This window comes from Limulus polyphemus, unplaced genomic scaffold (genome assembly GCF_000517525.1).
Source record: "Limulus polyphemus unplaced genomic scaffold, Limulus_polyphemus-2.1.2 Scaffold651, whole genome shotgun sequence".
Lineage (NCBI taxonomy): Eukaryota > Metazoa > Arthropoda > Merostomata > Xiphosura > Limulidae > Limulus > Limulus polyphemus.
In genome coordinates, this window is record NW_013666261.1 from 313,164 (window position 1) to 331,531 (window position 18,368).

An 18,368-nucleotide genomic window follows, 5' to 3' on the forward strand; every position below is an offset into this window, starting at 1 on the left:
CCAAGGCAACTTTTGCATTTCCATATCCAGCCAATAAGTTGCTGTCATTTGGCCAAACCTCTGATGGAGAAGTGATCTATGTCTGACAATTACTAATAATGAAAATCTTCATTTCATTCCATTCAGAGTCTAAGAACATCATGATTGCATTCCCATGAAACTCAGTTGAGGTGTGCTGCTGCTAAGGCAACTTTTGCATTTCCATATCCAGCCAATAAGTCGCTGTCATTTGGCCAAAGCCACGTGTCTAGAATCTAAGCACAAATAAAAATGTTTTTCTCATGGTCACCTAGTGTTTTAAAACAAGATTCACAACACTGGTGATAGTTTCATGTTGGGGAAAACAATATATGATAAAAATGAAGATTACTAACAAAACACAAAAGATTTTATTTACAAGGTTTGAACATTTTGGAATACACTTATTCCATCTTCAGTGAAATCTGAAAATAAGTGTTACAAAGATATTTATTAACTACAACTATAGTATCATTAATAACTAGTTATTGAGTAAAGCAGTAAATAGAAGGATAAAAAAAGTATAATTGTGTTACAGTTGAGTTTTAGGTATCTAAATTTAGAATAATTTTTAGGTCTAGAGGTTTGTAAGTCAGTAACAGTAGAGCAGTCTTTAGCTTTTAGTAAACTTTCTTTATTGTAGAGTTCCTGTTGAAATGGTAAAGAAATTGTTATACGAAACATTGTGATCTCTGGTTTCAGCACGTCAAACAGGCTGGATTTAAGTAATGGATGATCAAGTTCTGTCTGATACTTCTAATGTTCACAGACTCTAGTTTTCATGTGGCTTTTTTTGCCAGTGTAAGTGACCTTACAGTCACTACACACATATTTATACATGAGCCATGAACATAGAAGTTTAGTTAGTTGATCTTTATATTGAAACAAGAGTTTAATGTGGAGGCTGCATCTGTATGTTCGTCTGAGCTGAATTTGAGGGTAGAAGTTTTTTTTTTTATCAAAGAGAAGAGTTGTTTTTTAATTTGTAAGGACTGTGATCCCATAAAAGGAAGGTAGATAATGGGGGAAAATTTAGGGATGGTGTGAACAGTAGCAGGTGGTTGGAATTTGTTGTTTAGGAAATTGGATGTAATATTTGTTAGAAAGATAGCCATTATTGTTTGTGTTTGTGCAGAAGTGTAATTTCTCTGTGTAAACTAGAGTAAATCGAGCAAAGTCAAAAATTCTGTTTGACAGTGACATGACTATTAGGTTTGAAGAAGCTGGGGATAAAACTATTAAAATTAGTATAAAGACCTGTAAAAGTGCTTTTACAATAAACAAAGATAGAAATGTGTTTACCTTCTTTAGCAATCCTGATGTCTAGGAATGGTAAAAGATTCATTTTATTCAAGATCGAATGTGAACTTGATATTGGGAATTAAGGTAAGAAAGAAATTTAGAAATGTGACTTTACTGTTGAAACAGCAAGAAAGCATCATCAACATAGTGTCTGTAGAAGACAGGTTTGAATTCACATGGTCAGTTTTCTAGCCACTTGTGTTCATGATAGCATAGAATACTATTTGCTATCATCGGATCCAGAGGGGATCCCATGGTGATTCCATCCGTCTGGCCGTAAGTGATGTTAATAGCGAGAAAATGGTTTAACTTTGTGGAGAGGGGAAGAAATTCCAAGAATTCTTTACAGGTGGAACCAAGATACTGCTCAATGTCAGAATGAAAGAGAAAGCCCACAATTAAATTTAAGGTTTTATCAAGGGAAATACTAGTATAGAGATTTCAATATCAAAGCTGGTCACAACATACTGATCAGCAGAGGGAATTTTATAGATTTCAGAAACAAAGGTAATGGAATTGTTAATAGTAAATTCATTCAAAGTGAAGGGTTTAATAATAGGAATGATAAATTTGGAAAGATTGTAGTAACTGCAGGAGCTTACAACCAAGAGAACAGGATGGAGAGAGTATCCAGTTTTGTACACTTTGGGTAGGCCAAAAAGAATGCTGGATTTTGCACCACATGGGTTAATTTGTAGAAAAGTTGTTTCAGAGATAATATTTTGATTTTTAAGGGTTTTGAGAAAATGTAGGATTTTATTTTCTCTCTTAAAAGTTAGGGATAGCAAGTCTGTGTCTAGTTTTTTAACTTACAAGTCATTGAGCTGGTGGTTTATTTTATCAATATAATCAGCTTTTTTCATAACAACAATACCATTGCTCTTGTCCAGTTTATTGAAAAATAATATCTTTGTTTTTTGACAGAGTTTTAAGAGCTTGTAGTTCAGCATAATTTAATGAAGAAGTAGCATCTTTTTGGCATGCCATGCCATGGAAAGCCTTAACAATGGATGCAGAAGTATTTCCAGGAAACGTAAATGCACTATAAATGAGAATTTTGTAACCTCTGTCAAGATTCCTTTAATTTTGTTGTTGTTTTCATTCACAGTCATATATTCCATGTGACCACAGACAAATGAGTAGCACTTGAGCAGCTGTTGGGATGCTAACATTTTGTGCTGAACTGTTTGGGTTCCATTTTCATTTCTTGGTTTTGTGACCTGTTCCTCCATAATAGTACCAAGCTCATGAAGTTCATGCAAATTATTCTTTACTATTCTTGTACAGATAATAGATTACACCATTTGCACCTAATCCTAAAGGTTTATATTCAAAATCAGTGATGCCCATTTCCTTAAAAATGTTGTAAATCATTGCTTTCATGCCCTCCTCAGATCCATCAGAAATGTCTTGCACTTTAATGAGCTTGAATTCAAATTTCCATTGTTTCCAGTGAAAATGATATAAAAAAAGTTCTTTTTATGAACACTTGTATCAGTACTGCCATCTGTTAGCAAGTAGAAAATTTGCTGTTTGACAGATAATTTGTTCAGTAGATACTGGCTTAGTTTATGATAGCCTCAATAACTTGATTCTTACAGCATGACAACAGATACAGTCCTTACATGTAATTGTTTTAATGTTTTATGCATTAAAGGTGAAAGTGTGTAAATAACAGCTGATGATATAGTATTTTATTCTATTCCTTACATGACTCTTTTAATGATTAGCAGTAAGTGCAATAAAATATCAAACTGATTACACAATGCAATACCAGTTATAATTAACCCATATCTGTATATATTTTTAAGGTTTACCGAAACATATCATAAAAAGTAATACAAATGCATCAATACACTGTAATATTCTTTAATAAAAACAATACTAATCTATTAAAAACACAGAAAAATCTATGTAATTTACACACACATGCATTATATATATATATATATATATGCATATACTGACACACAAAATCTCATCCTCAAAATGTTTTACAATTTAGAAATTAAACAAGATCTTTCAGTTCTATCTATAAGGAACAGATTTTCTTAAGGTAACTTCTTGCTTTTCAACTGAATTTTTCTAACAGTAATATTTATTTTTTGAGCTTATATTTTAGCTCACTTAAAACCTGCACCAGTTATAATACTTTACCTACAATTTAATTCATATGTCATTTATTTAATGAAAAAAAAATGCTTTCAAGACTTACCTGAATCACTGTTAAATGGCCACTGTTTGCTGCTTCATGCAAAGGCACCCAGCCATTTTCAATAGCTCGGCACTGAACATTGGCACCTCCTTCTTCAATCAGCAACTTGGCAGTGGAAGCATGATTAAGACGACAAGCATACTATGAAAGAAACACTGAAGTGAATGCTTTATAAATGAAAGCAAACATGCAAGATTCAAAAATTATATTGTTTATTGAAATGGTAATATTTTTGCTTTACAAATTTATAGTACAGATTGAGAACAATTGTTGTTCCTGCTGAAGGTCATCAAGAAATTAATGTCGGATTTGGAACACTTTGATTAACCACCCCCCAAAAAACATAAATCATGTATAATAGTTAAACAAACCACCTAATGTCACGTTAGTGTAGCCTATATAATGTGTAAATTTTAGTATACTCTAATCCCTTATAGTGATGCCATATGATGAGACACATTTGGCATGTAATGCTGTGTGAATACAAGAAGGGAAAGAACACCACTGTAGCCACAAATAATATCAAATGAGTTTATGGAAATGTTTTGAACATTTGTAAGTGTAAATGATGGTTCAGCAAATTTCATTCAGGTGACTTTAGCCTTAGAAACTGTGATGGCAGGGGCCAGCATGTTGAAATTGATATTGATGCTCTGAAGATGCTTTTTGAGTCTAACCCAAGGCAACACACTTGTGAAATGGCACTGAAATTGCATGTTTCTCATGAAAAAATATGTAAACATCTAAGGAATTTGGGAAAACCCCATAAAGAAAGTGTTTGGGTGCTTCATGAACTCTCCAGAGACCATTGTTTCCCACGTGTGAACATTGCTTCGTCTCTTCTGGCGCATAATGCACATGAACTATTTTTGGACAGAAGTGTCATCGGTGATGAAAAATGGATTCTCTATGTGAATATTAAATGCCAAAAACAATGGCTCAGTCCGAGACAAAAACCTGGACTCCATCCGCATAAAGTGATGCTTTGCATTTTGTGGGACATCAAAAGAGTAATTCATTTCAAACTCCTCAATCCACAGTGAACTGTCAATGCAGAGATCTACATCAGCAATTGGAATGTTTAAATCAAGCCCTTCATCATAAATGCCCTTCACTTGTCAATCGGAAAGGTGTTCTTCTTCTCCACAACCATGCACATCTACATGTGGCATGTTAGAAGCAACATAAGATTATGGAGTTGGGTTGGGAGTTCTCCCCTACCTACCATATTTTCCAAATATGGCACCATCAGATTACCATCTATTTAGTTTGCTGCAACACCATCTTAATGGGAAAACATATGTAAATGTGGAAGGTGTTAAAGAGGACATAGATATGTTTTTTGCTTCAAAGCCAAGTGATTTCTTTAATCAGGGCATTAAGAACCTGATTTTAAGATGGAAAAACATGATCAATAAGAATGGAGATTATTTCATACAATAAATGTTTTGTTTTGATATACAAGTTGTTTGTGGTTTTTCATCTAAAAAAAAAGCAACATTAATTTCTTGATGACCTAATAAATATTGCGTAATAAAATTTGTTATATATTTGGTGCAAACACTAATTGACTTCTAGGGGGAAAAATGCTTGCTTACAGCATGGGAGACATTGAAATAACCAACTTTCTTCAAACCTTTAAATCTACAATGGAGAATATTATGACATAAGGAAGAAAAGCATGTCAATCAAAACTTAAAGAGTACATATGGTTGAGCTGTGGTGATCAGGTTTTGTGTTATGTTTAGCAGCCTATAACAGTCACCTAAGTCTAATTATTAATTAATTATTTTTATTTATTGTAACTAGATACTGATTAGTTTTTATCATATGATTCAGCTGCTAATCTGCTGCCACCTTCAGGGAGGTTTTGAAAAGGAGTATTTCCGAAATGTTAGCGGATGGGAGTCAATTCTGGATCTTCTTGACTGAAAGCGCCTTGTGTTATCCACCTGACTGGAATAGAGCTGGGCAATTAATTCAAATAATTAATTATCTATGAGCATAAATTACATCAATTAGTGTCACATAAAATAACTGACTAGCTGAAATGACTATTAAATCAATTAACATCATGGAAATAAAATTAATGTTTCTAATTATTACTGTTTTTAATTATCCCAATTATCCAAGTAATCAAAATACTGCCATTATGATTTCTCATTATTATTTTCAGTTAATGTAAGACTATTCAGCTTAATTGATTACTGTCATGGCTCACAAAAATAATCGACTAATTAGAATTTCTGGTTATTTCAACTATCCAAGTCTTATGAGAATAATCAATTAGTTGAATGTAATCAATTAATGTGGCTGAGGATTAATTGATTACCAATTTCCATTAATCATTCTGCTATATATGTCATCTACCTCAAAGAACTTGAATTAACTAAGTATTTGAATGTTTTCAAGAAGGGTATCCAGGTTTTGCTGACTTCTGTGCTATCTATGCTGAGTGTTATCAGTTTATACCTGGATGTAGAAGACTTTGATATTTCTTTTTCTTATGTACAGTTGATATACAACTATTCTAGTAATATTCCATTTTATTGCATAGTCTTCTTCTCTGGCTTGATGGGCTACTGCATTTTAATTGGTATTATCAAGTCTTGTATGTTTATTACAAACCTAAGTTCTAGCTTTTATTGGTCTTTTGTAAATGTTTTTCCATTTTATTTGGCTCTTTAGTGTTTTGCTGTGCATTAACTATAATATTGTGTTGTGGTTTCTGTAATAATATTCTGACTTTACAGTGGATTAATCGTGAAGCAGTTTTTGTTAATCAAATTGAATAGGCAATCTTGAATGCCAAATCTGTAAATTATTATCCCATTTAACTCCTTATCACTTATGTTTTAATTTGTTATAAATTTCTTCATATGTATATATTTAATATTTGTTTCTTCTTTTAATATTTTAAACATACAAGCATCTCTCGATTTAAAAAAAAGTTTTGTATCTATTTTGTTTCATCTTTAAGTTTGACTTCTATAGTTGAAATTCAATTATTTTTTACTGAACAACCATATAGAGCTAGTTAATAAAAATGTGCCCAAATTTATTTTAGCCTTATTGCAATATGACATCACAACAATTGTAACAGGTCATGTTTCATCAGCTTAGGCATTATTTATACACCATAATAAATGTGAAAATGTAGTAGTTTTATCCCAATAAGAAAAATGAAAGCCTAATTTTGCTCTAAAAATCTCCAAAAGATAACACTGTTAGCAAACACTGAATTCCAATTCTTACTCTCTCTTTTTTCATGTATATCCACAAACTGTTTCATAATGAGAACTAAAAATAATTATCCACTTCCTAACTATTATCAGAATGTACCTGTACACCATCAAACTACTAGGCACCACTGAACATGGTTTGAGTAAGATTAATTCATTGACAGTGTTTATATAATAATGTTTTACTTTTCACACCTGTTTTAAATCACAAACACTCATTTCAATCCAATCAAATGTAGTAAATGACCAGTATAGTGTAATAATATCATTCAAACATTTTGCAAGTTTGAAAATGATAAAAAAATTTCAAAAAAGATTAGAATTAAGCAGTAAAAAAATAGAAACAATTATATATTGATGAAAAAATTAGTGATCTGACTGGTGCACTTCAAAGAACATAGCATTTTGTTATAACTAGAAATTTAAAGTCGAATATACTACACTATTAGGTTGTGAAATATATAAATTCTAATTTTCTTTTTTTCAGTAGCGGTGTTAAACAACCTACAAATCTCTAGTCATATTATGATGTTCAGACAGATATGTTTAGTATATTTAAAAAATTCTTCAAGGTAAGGAGAAACTGTTGTTTTACACTCTCTTAACAAACATCAAAATTAGATATTATTTATCTACAAACTAGCAGAGACCTGCAAAATATTTGGGGCCAAATTAAAATCTTTATTGCAACTGTACTTCTTCAAATACAGACTTTCTAGAGTAATACACAAAAATTCTAATCACAGACACTGAAATCTATAAATCCACTTGTCTTAGTCCAAATATTAGTTAAGCCTTTATTAAGTACAGCCTATATTTGATAAAGAGATAAATTAATGCCGTAACTTGTTTAAATTTTTTGCTTTAATTCAGTTAAGGCTAAACCTTAACCGCACTTAATATCATCAGTAAATAATCTTCTAATATTATTGTACGACCAAACATCAGACCTTTTAAAAACTTTGATAAGCTTTAAATACGTTGTGTAAAATGTCTATTAAAGTATATTTATGCCCTTTCTGGCATAACTTGACAATTTAAGAAAAAATATGTTTCCAAATTATGAAAAAGGTGCAATTTTTTGTATATTTGAGTCCAAATATATCTTTAATTTTTGATCAATCATAGACTACTTGCTTCTAATTGATGGGAAGCCAAACTACTTAAATTAACTAACAAGTTGGTATGACATCATTGTGTGACCGAGAGACACACAGAAAGATACACACAGTGTTTTATAGTATTAAATTTTCAAAGAAAAAAAAATTCTGATAAGTACATACATGTAATGGAGTGAGACCTTTGGCATCTTTGATGTTGACGTTAGCACCAGCATCCAACAGCATGTCAAGAATTTCATTGTTTCCATTGATACAGGCTAAATGCATAGCACTCTGTCCTTCTTGGTTTTTAGCATCTAAGCTTCGATAGCATGATTTTAGTAACTCTCCAACCACCATCACATCCCCTAAAATGTGTCAGTAATGGAAAAACTTTTTGTAATCATAATCAATATCAATGTAAACTTTTTTTTAGCAGAATATAATGGTATTAAGAGAGAAAAGAATGTGTGGAAAAAACTTAATTACATGGAAAGTGAAATTAAATATGTATTCTATGTTCACAGGTACTAACTTTCAAGACACAGGTAGAAGTTTTTTGGCAATACAAAAAAAATTTCTAAAGGATAAGTGTTCATATATTTAGGTCATTTAACACCTAAATATCGATTTTTGTATGTCATGTGGTTTGTTGAATGCAGCATTGGTTCAAATTAGATGTTTGTGATGTCCAAATATAAAGTCTATAGTTTCTTATGCATTAAGAACTCAAATTCCGATACTGAAGAATATAAAATAAGATATTTTCTATTTACTGAATCCAACACAGTGGCCCTGGCCACCTCCTTCCACTTTTGTAAATGCTTACGTACACCTACTTCTGTCTATGACATGTGAATAACTAATTGAAAGCTCAGAATGTCCCCCTAGTTCAGCCTCTTTGAAGTATTCAGGTGGCAAACTCTTTCTTTTCATGCTAGATTACAAGTGGTAAGGTAAGACTTTACTGTGTTGAAGTATTATGACAGATCTTTGCAATACTGATTTTGGCTGAAAAAGTTCCAGGAAAGAAACTATGTTAAGTGTAAAATGATGTTACCTCCAAGAAAGTGAAGAACTTTAGTAACACTGCTCATACTGTATCAGCTTTTAAATAGTCAAGTGAGAGTTTTTGTATTCAAACTGTAACATCTGTGTAATTGCCCTTAATTATAAATATGGGTTGTCCACCATTTCTTATAGCGATCCTCACCCACTACAAACATTATAAATGTTGGCAGTTTTTACTAGGTGTCTTATGGGACACCTTCGAAGTGAAAGTAATTGAGGTTAAAACACATTCTTATGAATAGATAAAATGGAGTAGGCAAAGACAGGAGCTTTGTTCTTGTTTGGTCAGTTTGGCTTATTGTGTGGGATGCATATATATAAATAAGGCCCTTGAAGGTAAATAGTAGTTTGTGTTAGTCATGTGGTCCTATGTTACAATCTTAAATTAACTCACAGAAAATGGCTCAAAGGAGCATGAAGCTATGTGTATTTTGGTGTTCCCTGAGTAAGTGGCCATATTTCACATAAAGTGCTAAGTACCAACTGCCTACTAAGTGTTAAATTTGGAGGTGAAAGAAAGCCATACTTGTAAACATTTATGAACAGTTATTGGCATAGAACATGTAAATTTGTCCCAAGTTTAATGATTTTCTCTTGCTCGGTATGTAATATCTGAACACATTTGATAGCAACTAATACGTGACTGTTACTGACAGGTCAAATGACAATTTTTTTTATTGGCCAAATACCCAAACATAGTTTAAATTGGGGTAACAAGAGTATGTACGTTATATTAAAATTTGATTAAACCTGTTTTCATCTACAGGATGTAACTGTTTTAATGTACATGAATAATAAACAGTACTATTATGAGTTTTCTCTTAACACTACTGTTGTTTGACATTTCAGTCAGGGGTGAAATTCTCAAAAAAAAAGTAGAGGTACTCAGCTGGGTGAAGTGGATCTGTTTTTGAAAAAGAAAAAAATATATGTGTGTAAACATAAAAAAATTACAATTTGTGTGTCAATGAATAAATGCTTTTAAAATGTACATATATAAGTACACAGCAGCTCAAATAAGTCCTTGTACTCGTAACACCTTAAAACATTAGTTCTGGTACTCAGTTACGGTGATTACCAGCAGAATTTCACCCCTGACTTTAGTTAATCCTTTTATCAAAAAATATTAAATAAAGAGTAGAGCTATACAATATTTGAACTCCTATTATCACTAAGAATGTATTTAAATCCCTAGTTAAAGAGCAGAAATTTGAAATGATAATTGCAGACTTATTATAACTGTCCATTTGACAACAAAGCCAAAAATGATAAAAACATATACTCTTTTCACTTAAAGACCACACAATAAGTAGGAGTTGTGTTATCAGAAAATACATGTTAATTATACAGACTATACTTTCTATTACACCTGGTAATGTATACAAATGCAACACATAACCTACTAAAATACACCTATGTACTCATACCTAAGGAAATATATTCATATCATAAATAGTCAGACAGTGATATGACACATAACAACATAGTTCAGAATTATTAGTCACATTCTTAATGCAGTGTAATTAATTCTTCGAGAGCAATACCTCTTCTTCGAAAAAATAATTATCTATTACTGATACATTTTTTGGTATTCACTGAAAACAGAGCTGTCATTTTTGAACCCAATTTGTAATTTTCTAATAACTTAACAATGAATTCCTCACCTTCCTGTGTGGCTCTATGTAACAAATTACTCCGGCCATGTTGTCTGGTATCTGGAGGAGGAGGTTGGGCTTTACACATAACACGAAGTTGAGTCACAAGTCCATCTGCCTTCTTCTGGTAATAATCAATTAAAACTTCCAAGCCTACCAATAAAGGAAGAAAAGAGAAAACATACCCTTTTTTTAAATCTGCTGATATTCCTTCTTTAAGCAATTGCCTTTTTGATCCACGTTAAACAATGTGTTAATTAAAAGAGATAAAATGGGAAGTACAATTTTATTTTCATTACAATGAACAGTTGTAATATTAGAATAATAATTAGGAAAAATAGTGAAAAATATCATTAGAACTCTATTACTATTTGACAAAGACATTGAAAGGTAATATGTTGAGAAATATAAATCTTGTGATATTTTCTTACCATGCATTACAGGCCCTTCATCAATGCTAAAGAAGGCATCTTCACCATGGTGACGAATTTGATAATGAATAGGTTGACCATGACTTATAAGGCTAAGAACATAATCACCCACAGCTGTGGTGCTGTCTCGAACTAAGAATTGACCTTCAACGCCCCCATCTAAAATTATAAAAAGTTTAAAAAAACAAAATGTATAAGATATAACTTGCTAAAAATGTTGTAAGTATCTTCATGATTCCATTAGGATAATTTTTAGCTACAAATACAAACAGTATTTAATTATTTCAATACTTCCAATACTTTACAGTAGTGCCTTATCAACATGTTCAAACATTTTATGAAACCAGACAGTATTTAAGTAAAATCAAGCCTAATGAAAACAAAGCAATCAAAACTTTATGCCCTAAAACTAAAATAGAAAAGGAGGAAAAAATTGAATAATAATAATAATAATAATAACTTAAAAAAAATGTGCTAAGAAAATCCTACTGATAGCCAGAATGTGTTCTGCAGCATCTCTTGTAATCTTTCCATGATACCATGCAATATTCTCATCTTGTGATACTCTTGATATGGATTTCAAAAGTGGAGGTGGAGATACTTTCTGGAGTTCTTTATCTTCGTCTTCAGATGGCTCCATCTCTGCTCAACAGCCACAGCCAGTCACCTTTCATCTAGAGTAACAAATCACCAATACACAAATTTAATGTTTAAAAATAACTTTCTCACTGCCAGATATATATACTTAAAGATTTAACTTGTTAACCCTATCATGTGTCAAAGGCCATGTTATCGCATTTGTTGACTTGCATTCAATATTATATTGAACTACTATTTTATATATCTGTGTCAATAAGTTTGGTATTAAATTGTAGATTATAATTCAAGTTTTAATATTATATGTTAGTTAATTTCTTAATTTAAATGTAAGTATTAAAAAACACACCTAAACATCGATTTGTTTGTGTCAGGTGTTATGTTGAAAGCAGCTGGTTCAAATTAGATGTTTGTGATGTCAAAATATAAAATCTACAGTTTTGTATGAATTAGGAACTCAAACTACCAATATTGACAAACTAGAATATAAAATAATAATGGTCCCTTATATACACTTACATCTATATATGACATAACCAAACCAATCAAAAGCTCAGAATGTCCCGCTAGTGGTTTTCTCGGCCATTTTGATATGTTATTGTGCTAATTTCGTTCTTTTCACACAAGATTTCAAACAATGAGGTAAGTCTTTAGTGAGCTCGAAATTTCATATTTTTTGGACCCAAATAAAGCTTAGTTTCTACACTTGATAAATTATAGTGGAATTCTATGGTATTGATACAGTAATTTATGATTTTGTTGTTGTTAAATATGTATATATAAAACCTAAAATAATTTCTTTTCACATCCTCCACATGGGAAATTTCATAAGGCTCAACAACCTACAACAAACATCAAGCTAGTACAAAGTTTGTAACTAGAAGAGATAATTGTTTGCTTAACTTCTTTATTTACTGTTCTAATAATTTTGCATGTTGGATAGTCAACACTCTGAAAAAAAAAAAAAGGTTTATGAGAAAATCTTTCATTAAAAAATCTTAATACTTAATTTAAAAACCTGATATTTTGTAATGTTTACCAATAACCTGCAAAAATTTTGTAAAGATGTGCATACATTATCAAAAAATTATAATTACTTTCGTGGTTACGGGCTAACTGTCAGTGAAATTCACAGGCCAAGTAAACCTTTGGATAAAATTAAAATTTAATGAAACTTATACGTAGAAGTTAAAATTTTCATAGCATTTTAAAATTACTTGGCCAACCATAAAAAAAGAAAACATTTCCGAAATTCTAAAGTTAACATTTTCCTAATATGAAAATGTACTTCTGATAGATACTCATCTCTTCACACAAAATAGCTGTCTTTCTCATGCTTTTGCCTAAGAGACTCGCATGGCATTAACCTTGAGGCAACTCACACCTAATTTTCTTTGTTTAAACGTGACCTGTACCGGTGCATGATGATGTCATGTGACAAAAGCCCTTCACCAGTAGGAGAGTGACACAATTTCCATATGCAGTAGCTCTCCCTATGCACTTGCAGTTAAGATAACTTTATTCGTTGATGAGGTAAGACAAAAAACAGTGCACCAGAAGTATGAGGTCAGTATCTATTGGAAATACATTTTCAGATTATGAAAATATTAACTTCCAAGATGATAACTCACCTCCAAACATAGACCAGCTAGAAGCCCATGTTGAATTGGTAGAGGGCTGGTGCAAAATTTTACCAAGATGAGTTCTCTTCAGAAAATGCCCAAAGGAAAGCCCAAGGAGTGTGAAACCCTATGGCCTGGGGGCACACCTATGGGAGACTGCACCTCATCTTGATCAGGGTATCTCTTTGCCTGGAATGTACGAGGAAAAGAAGCAAAAAGCTCCATGAGTCACAGGCATGGGCAGAATGAGAATACGATTGCCCAATATATATATATACACACACACACACACACACACACACACCACGTGGGTATGCCACCAGTGGTCTTGTGGAATACCTCATCTCTTCAATGAGCATTATACTGCACTTAATAAATAGTGTGGGTTTGAGGCATAACTGACCAGACAACACCCACCACAGAGCAACCCACCACCCCAGTCAAAGGCAAACGGACATGTGTAGAATCACCATGGGAGGTATAATGATATCCATCTGAGGAAGATACAGCCATATCGTGCAGATGAGTGATGAAGGTATTGGGAGTAGTCCACATTTCGGCCTGTACCATCTCCTCTAAAGTATAGTGAATGCAAGCAGTCAAAAACATGGAGATGCGACAAATTTGATGAGAAGAAACGTTGTGGAGATGGTGACCTTCCATGGATAAGTTTGAGTATGCCAGCCCAATTGGGTGGACAAACGCAAACAGCATGAAAGGTGATAGATTATGGTAAAGGGAAAGGTTCCAGGGAATAAAAAATCAGGAACATGAATCCTGAAAGGAGGCAGTACATGCCACATAACACCCAAGAAGTGAACCCTACAAAGAAGCATATAGGATCAGAATGGGAGTACAGGTATATGGAAGGTATATGACAAGCTAAGACTATCATGTGATGACTATGGACCTAGAAAAGGATATCCAGGGTGTGAAAACATAGAAGCCTGGATTTGGTACCCCTTACTTGGTGTTACAAGGGACAACTGTGGAGTCGTTGAAGTGTGCCATAACTACCCTCCCCCAGAGGAGAGGAAGGAAGTGGGACAACGCTTGATAAACTACCATAGGTTCGAGAATGTTGATATGGAGAGAATGACTCCTTGACCAACCAGAGACTGGAAATCTCCCAAGCATCGAGGTAAGCACCCCAAACGTTCATGAACAGATGTAAATCTGGACGAGGTGGGGGAAGCAGAACCCATGCATGGTCTGGCCCCTGTCAAACCACCAAGCCAAGTCAGCCCTGATTGGAGAAGGAAGGGTAAAAGGGTGGGCCAAGGGATCCAAGCAGAAGTTCTACTGATCGAGGAACATTCACTGAAGGAAGCCCACATCCCCAAAAGAGATAGAACCTCTCGAGCTGTGAGAGAATGCGAGATGAGGGCCTTGTGGACTGCTTGCTCCATATCCCAAAGATGAAGAGGAGAATGTTAGTCCCGACTAAGATGGAATTGAAGAAAAAACTCAAATGAGCAAGATATTGATTGGGGGGGGGGGTAAGAAATCCCACCTGTGCTGCTTGTAGGAACAGACGAGTGTGGTCTTTGGACTATGAATGGAAAGAAGCAAACAGGAGCCACTCATCCATGTAATGGTGACCCACTGAGTGAAGATTTCGGGCAAAAGTTCTTACCACCCAACAAACCACATAAGGATCAGAGGTTATTTAAACAGTAGGACTCTAAACTGGAACACTAGACTTATAGCTATAAATAACTATTTATGATTTGGGTACCATGAGGATGTACCCTGAATCAGATTCTAGTATCAAGAATATAGGAAATGTAGCTAAAGTAAAGCTCAGCAATGTAGCAGTGCAAAAACATTAAATCCTACACTGATGGAAATTAGGTTTATAAGGCTTGTATTTAACAATGACAAAAAACAAGTTATTCAGATAGAACAATGAATTAGATGTTACTAGTAGGAATGATATGTAAAGTAAAAACTATCAACACATACATAGTTGACAACGTACTCATTAACCCAATAATCATGGCCACCCCTGTACTACACGTCACAAGATTTTACTTTGTTACATTTAAAATTCAATTAAGCAATCTACCTATCAATGTACAACAATGAAATTACCATTAAAATTTATATTATAGTTCAAAGTTTTATATTATCTTAAAAGAAACCTTACAGAAAAATTCTTAAGCTTCAGTTCGGCACATAACTTCAGTTAGCTACTTCAAAAAGTTTTAACGTTTGAACTTAAGAAGGATTTGAATACATTAAACCTTCCATACATATATTTCTAGGTTAATTGCTCTGTTTAGACATTCTTCTTTCAAGTTCCAATGTGAAGAGAAAATAGAAATAAATTTCTTAGAACTTTTGACAGATGTCACACCAACTCTACACATACAGTTATGTGCTCTCAACCAATTATACATAGTTGAGCTAGATGTTTGTAACCAACAGAAAGCCACATTTTGAAACATTATTTCCCATTAGTGCTTTTAAAATTGCCACAAAAATTCCATAGAGAAATTGTCAAACACTCTTAGTATTGTTTTTTCTTCAGGTTTAGTGTAGTAGACAAATGTCCCAACATTCTGATGACGGCTAAAGTGTTGATACTAAGGACATCCTGAGGACACCCATTGATGTGTTGAAACAATTAGTAATGCTACATGACAATAAAGGAAAATAAAACATCTATAATAAACTTTCTGTGAAAAAAAAGTAAAAACTTACAAAATTTTAAGAATATAAACAAAGAACTAAGATAATTCAACAAAAAATTAAAAGGTATGTACATTTTTCTATTTTTAATTATAAACATTTCACTGCACAATACGTTGATGATAATACTCATAATATTCAGTCTGAGTGTAGATAATTACAGTACAAAAATAACCAATCTTTAATTAGAATACTTAATTTAAACAATCTTATTCTTTGTGTAGAAAATACTTATCTTTAACAAAATCTTGCCAATTTTTATGAAGATATGTTAAGAAAGCTCAGAGTTATTGTAAGTATAGTTGAACTGTGTATCATTCTGCATACAAGCTATGTCCAAATGGACCTACCTCTAACCATTGAAATTAGGATCAAACAGACAAAACATCAACATTTTCCTAGTTTACAAAGTACGTATTAATAACGAATCTGTAAATTTACTAAAATTACCTAGAAAACAAAGTAATAATCAATATCTAACTTCAATAAATTTAAATTAACTTAGATGACAAAGGACACATAAATATCTAACTTACCAAAGTAAGAGCACTGATGACATGAAATACTTAATTCTCCCATGTGTAAAAAAAGGACAACACACTTACCCTGGGTATCACAACCAGGTACAAACTGAGGTATCTGAAAGCAACAGGAAGAAAGGAAAAGGAAAACAAACCTCCACCAAAGGGAATGACATGGAGGCAGCAACAGGAAAAAAAATAGTGAAATCACCCTCATCTCAAACATACAGAAAAACTGAACGTGTGTCAACCATCAATCTGAGTAACCAGCATTAATAAGCTTGTAGAAAGTGTAATCTCTGGAAGAGGTGTGGAGTTTGACAGACCAAAATTAAAAGGTGTCGGAAAAAATAAAGTCCAAATAAATGGAGTCAAACTGAATTGAAGATGCAAGTGGAATGGCTCAGTGGTTCTGTGCTAGGTCCTTACTGTATCTGATATATTATTAATAATATTGATAAGGGAATGGTAAAAAAATTGATGAAGTTTGATGATGATATTAAAGTTTTGTGCATTGTTGACTGTGAGGAGAATACTGTTTTTCAAAAGTACTTGGATCATTTGGTGAATGGGCAAATAAAAGGCAGATTACATTTAGTCATACCAAGTGCAAAGTAATGCTATAACACCTTGATGGAAGTTAACTCAATAGTGTTATGGAAGAAGAGGATTTTCATGTTTTGTTTAATCACTCTTAACTTAAGCCTTCCAGACAGTGTGATGTTGCGAATGGAAAAGTAAATAGGATATTGGGTTTTTATCTACAGGAATATTAAATACAAACCAAAGACTGTTATTTCTTTGTATACATCCCTGGTTAGGCCTCACTTAGTGTACTGAGTTAAGTCCTACTTTCCTTATTTTAAGAAGGAAATCCATTGAGTTGTTGAAAAAGAATCAAAGATGATCAATAGGATGGAGAGCTGTGAAATGGGAATATTTTAAGGTCCTTCAGTTACTTTTTGTTTAGAATAAAAGAGTTAAAGGGAATCCAACTGAAGTGTTCAAAATTATAGATGGAATAGATAGGATTGATGCATTATATTTGTTGTGTTTAATGGTAAGATTGGTAAGCCTAGGGGACATAAAATATAAGATTTTGCAGGGTAGAAACCATCTCTGCAAACCAGGTAACTTATTTTTTGAACAGTATGGTCAACCTCTGGAATAGGTTGACTTCTGAAATGGTAGATGCAAATTATGTGATAAGATAGTTGATGAAATAATGGGAGTCATGATAGACTAAGGTGCCCCTTGTTGTCCATCAAATATTAAAACATTCTATTATTTTCATCTTGCCACAAGAGAAGTTTTATCATCATATGTACAAGATGTAATTAAATAAGCTACACAATTAAGCATTATGTTGACATGCCCATTATCAGTATTAGTGTTAAATCCTTAACTTAATTAGGCTTACCTGTTATTGTCAATATTATGTTACTAATAATGAGAAACTTAAAAATGTTACATTTCATAAACAGTTGTTTCAATTTTCTAATATTAGTTCCGTTCAAACATCAGCTACTTCAATCACTGTTAACAGTTCTACTACTATGGTTGTAAAACTGAGTAATATGCTTGATTTTCATTTTTTTATAATGTTTAATTTTGATGATATTCTACTAAGAAAATTATAACGTTGTTTCACCTTCAGTGACAATCTGATCTTACTTCACTTATACTTATGATAACTTAGTGGTTATAAGCAGGACTGGGTCATGATTATTTATGTTGGCCTAAGATGTTTAACAGGACATGAAAGCAAAGTGTTCTGAGTTTTTATACAAGCCAAATGTAGGTGAAAGTTTGTATATATACACAGCGTGGTCACAAGTAAATAGACACCTAATTTTTCGTTATTTAACTGATTTATGCTAACTAATTTGTGTTCACAGAG

At 32.7% G+C, this 18,368-nt stretch overlaps 1 protein-coding gene across 2 annotated transcripts in view; it reads right to left on the bottom strand.

The window, feature by feature from the left end:
• The window catches only part of LOC106459719 (tyrosine-protein kinase shark-like), a 50,308-nt gene that overhangs the window by 29,834 nt on the left and 2,106 nt on the right, over nucleotides 1–18,368 (bottom strand). The window contains exons 2-7 of one of the 2 annotated variants that reach the window (XM_022386246.1): nucleotides 13,263–13,442; nucleotides 11,524–11,708; nucleotides 11,035–11,193; nucleotides 10,613–10,756; nucleotides 8,061–8,245; nucleotides 3,536–3,676 (exon numbers count right to left, since the gene is read on the bottom strand). In XM_022386246.1, coding sequence (XP_022241954.1) covers nucleotides 3,536–3,676; nucleotides 8,061–8,245; nucleotides 10,613–10,756; nucleotides 11,035–11,193; nucleotides 11,524–11,674 — 780 coding nt within the window. In that variant the 5' untranslated portion in view covers nucleotides 11,675–11,708; nucleotides 13,263–13,442. The remainder of the gene's footprint in view (nucleotides 1–3,535; nucleotides 3,677–8,060; nucleotides 8,246–10,612; nucleotides 10,757–11,034; nucleotides 11,194–11,523; nucleotides 11,709–13,262; nucleotides 13,443–18,368) is intronic. The other variant, XM_013919374.2, reaches the window with a different exon arrangement.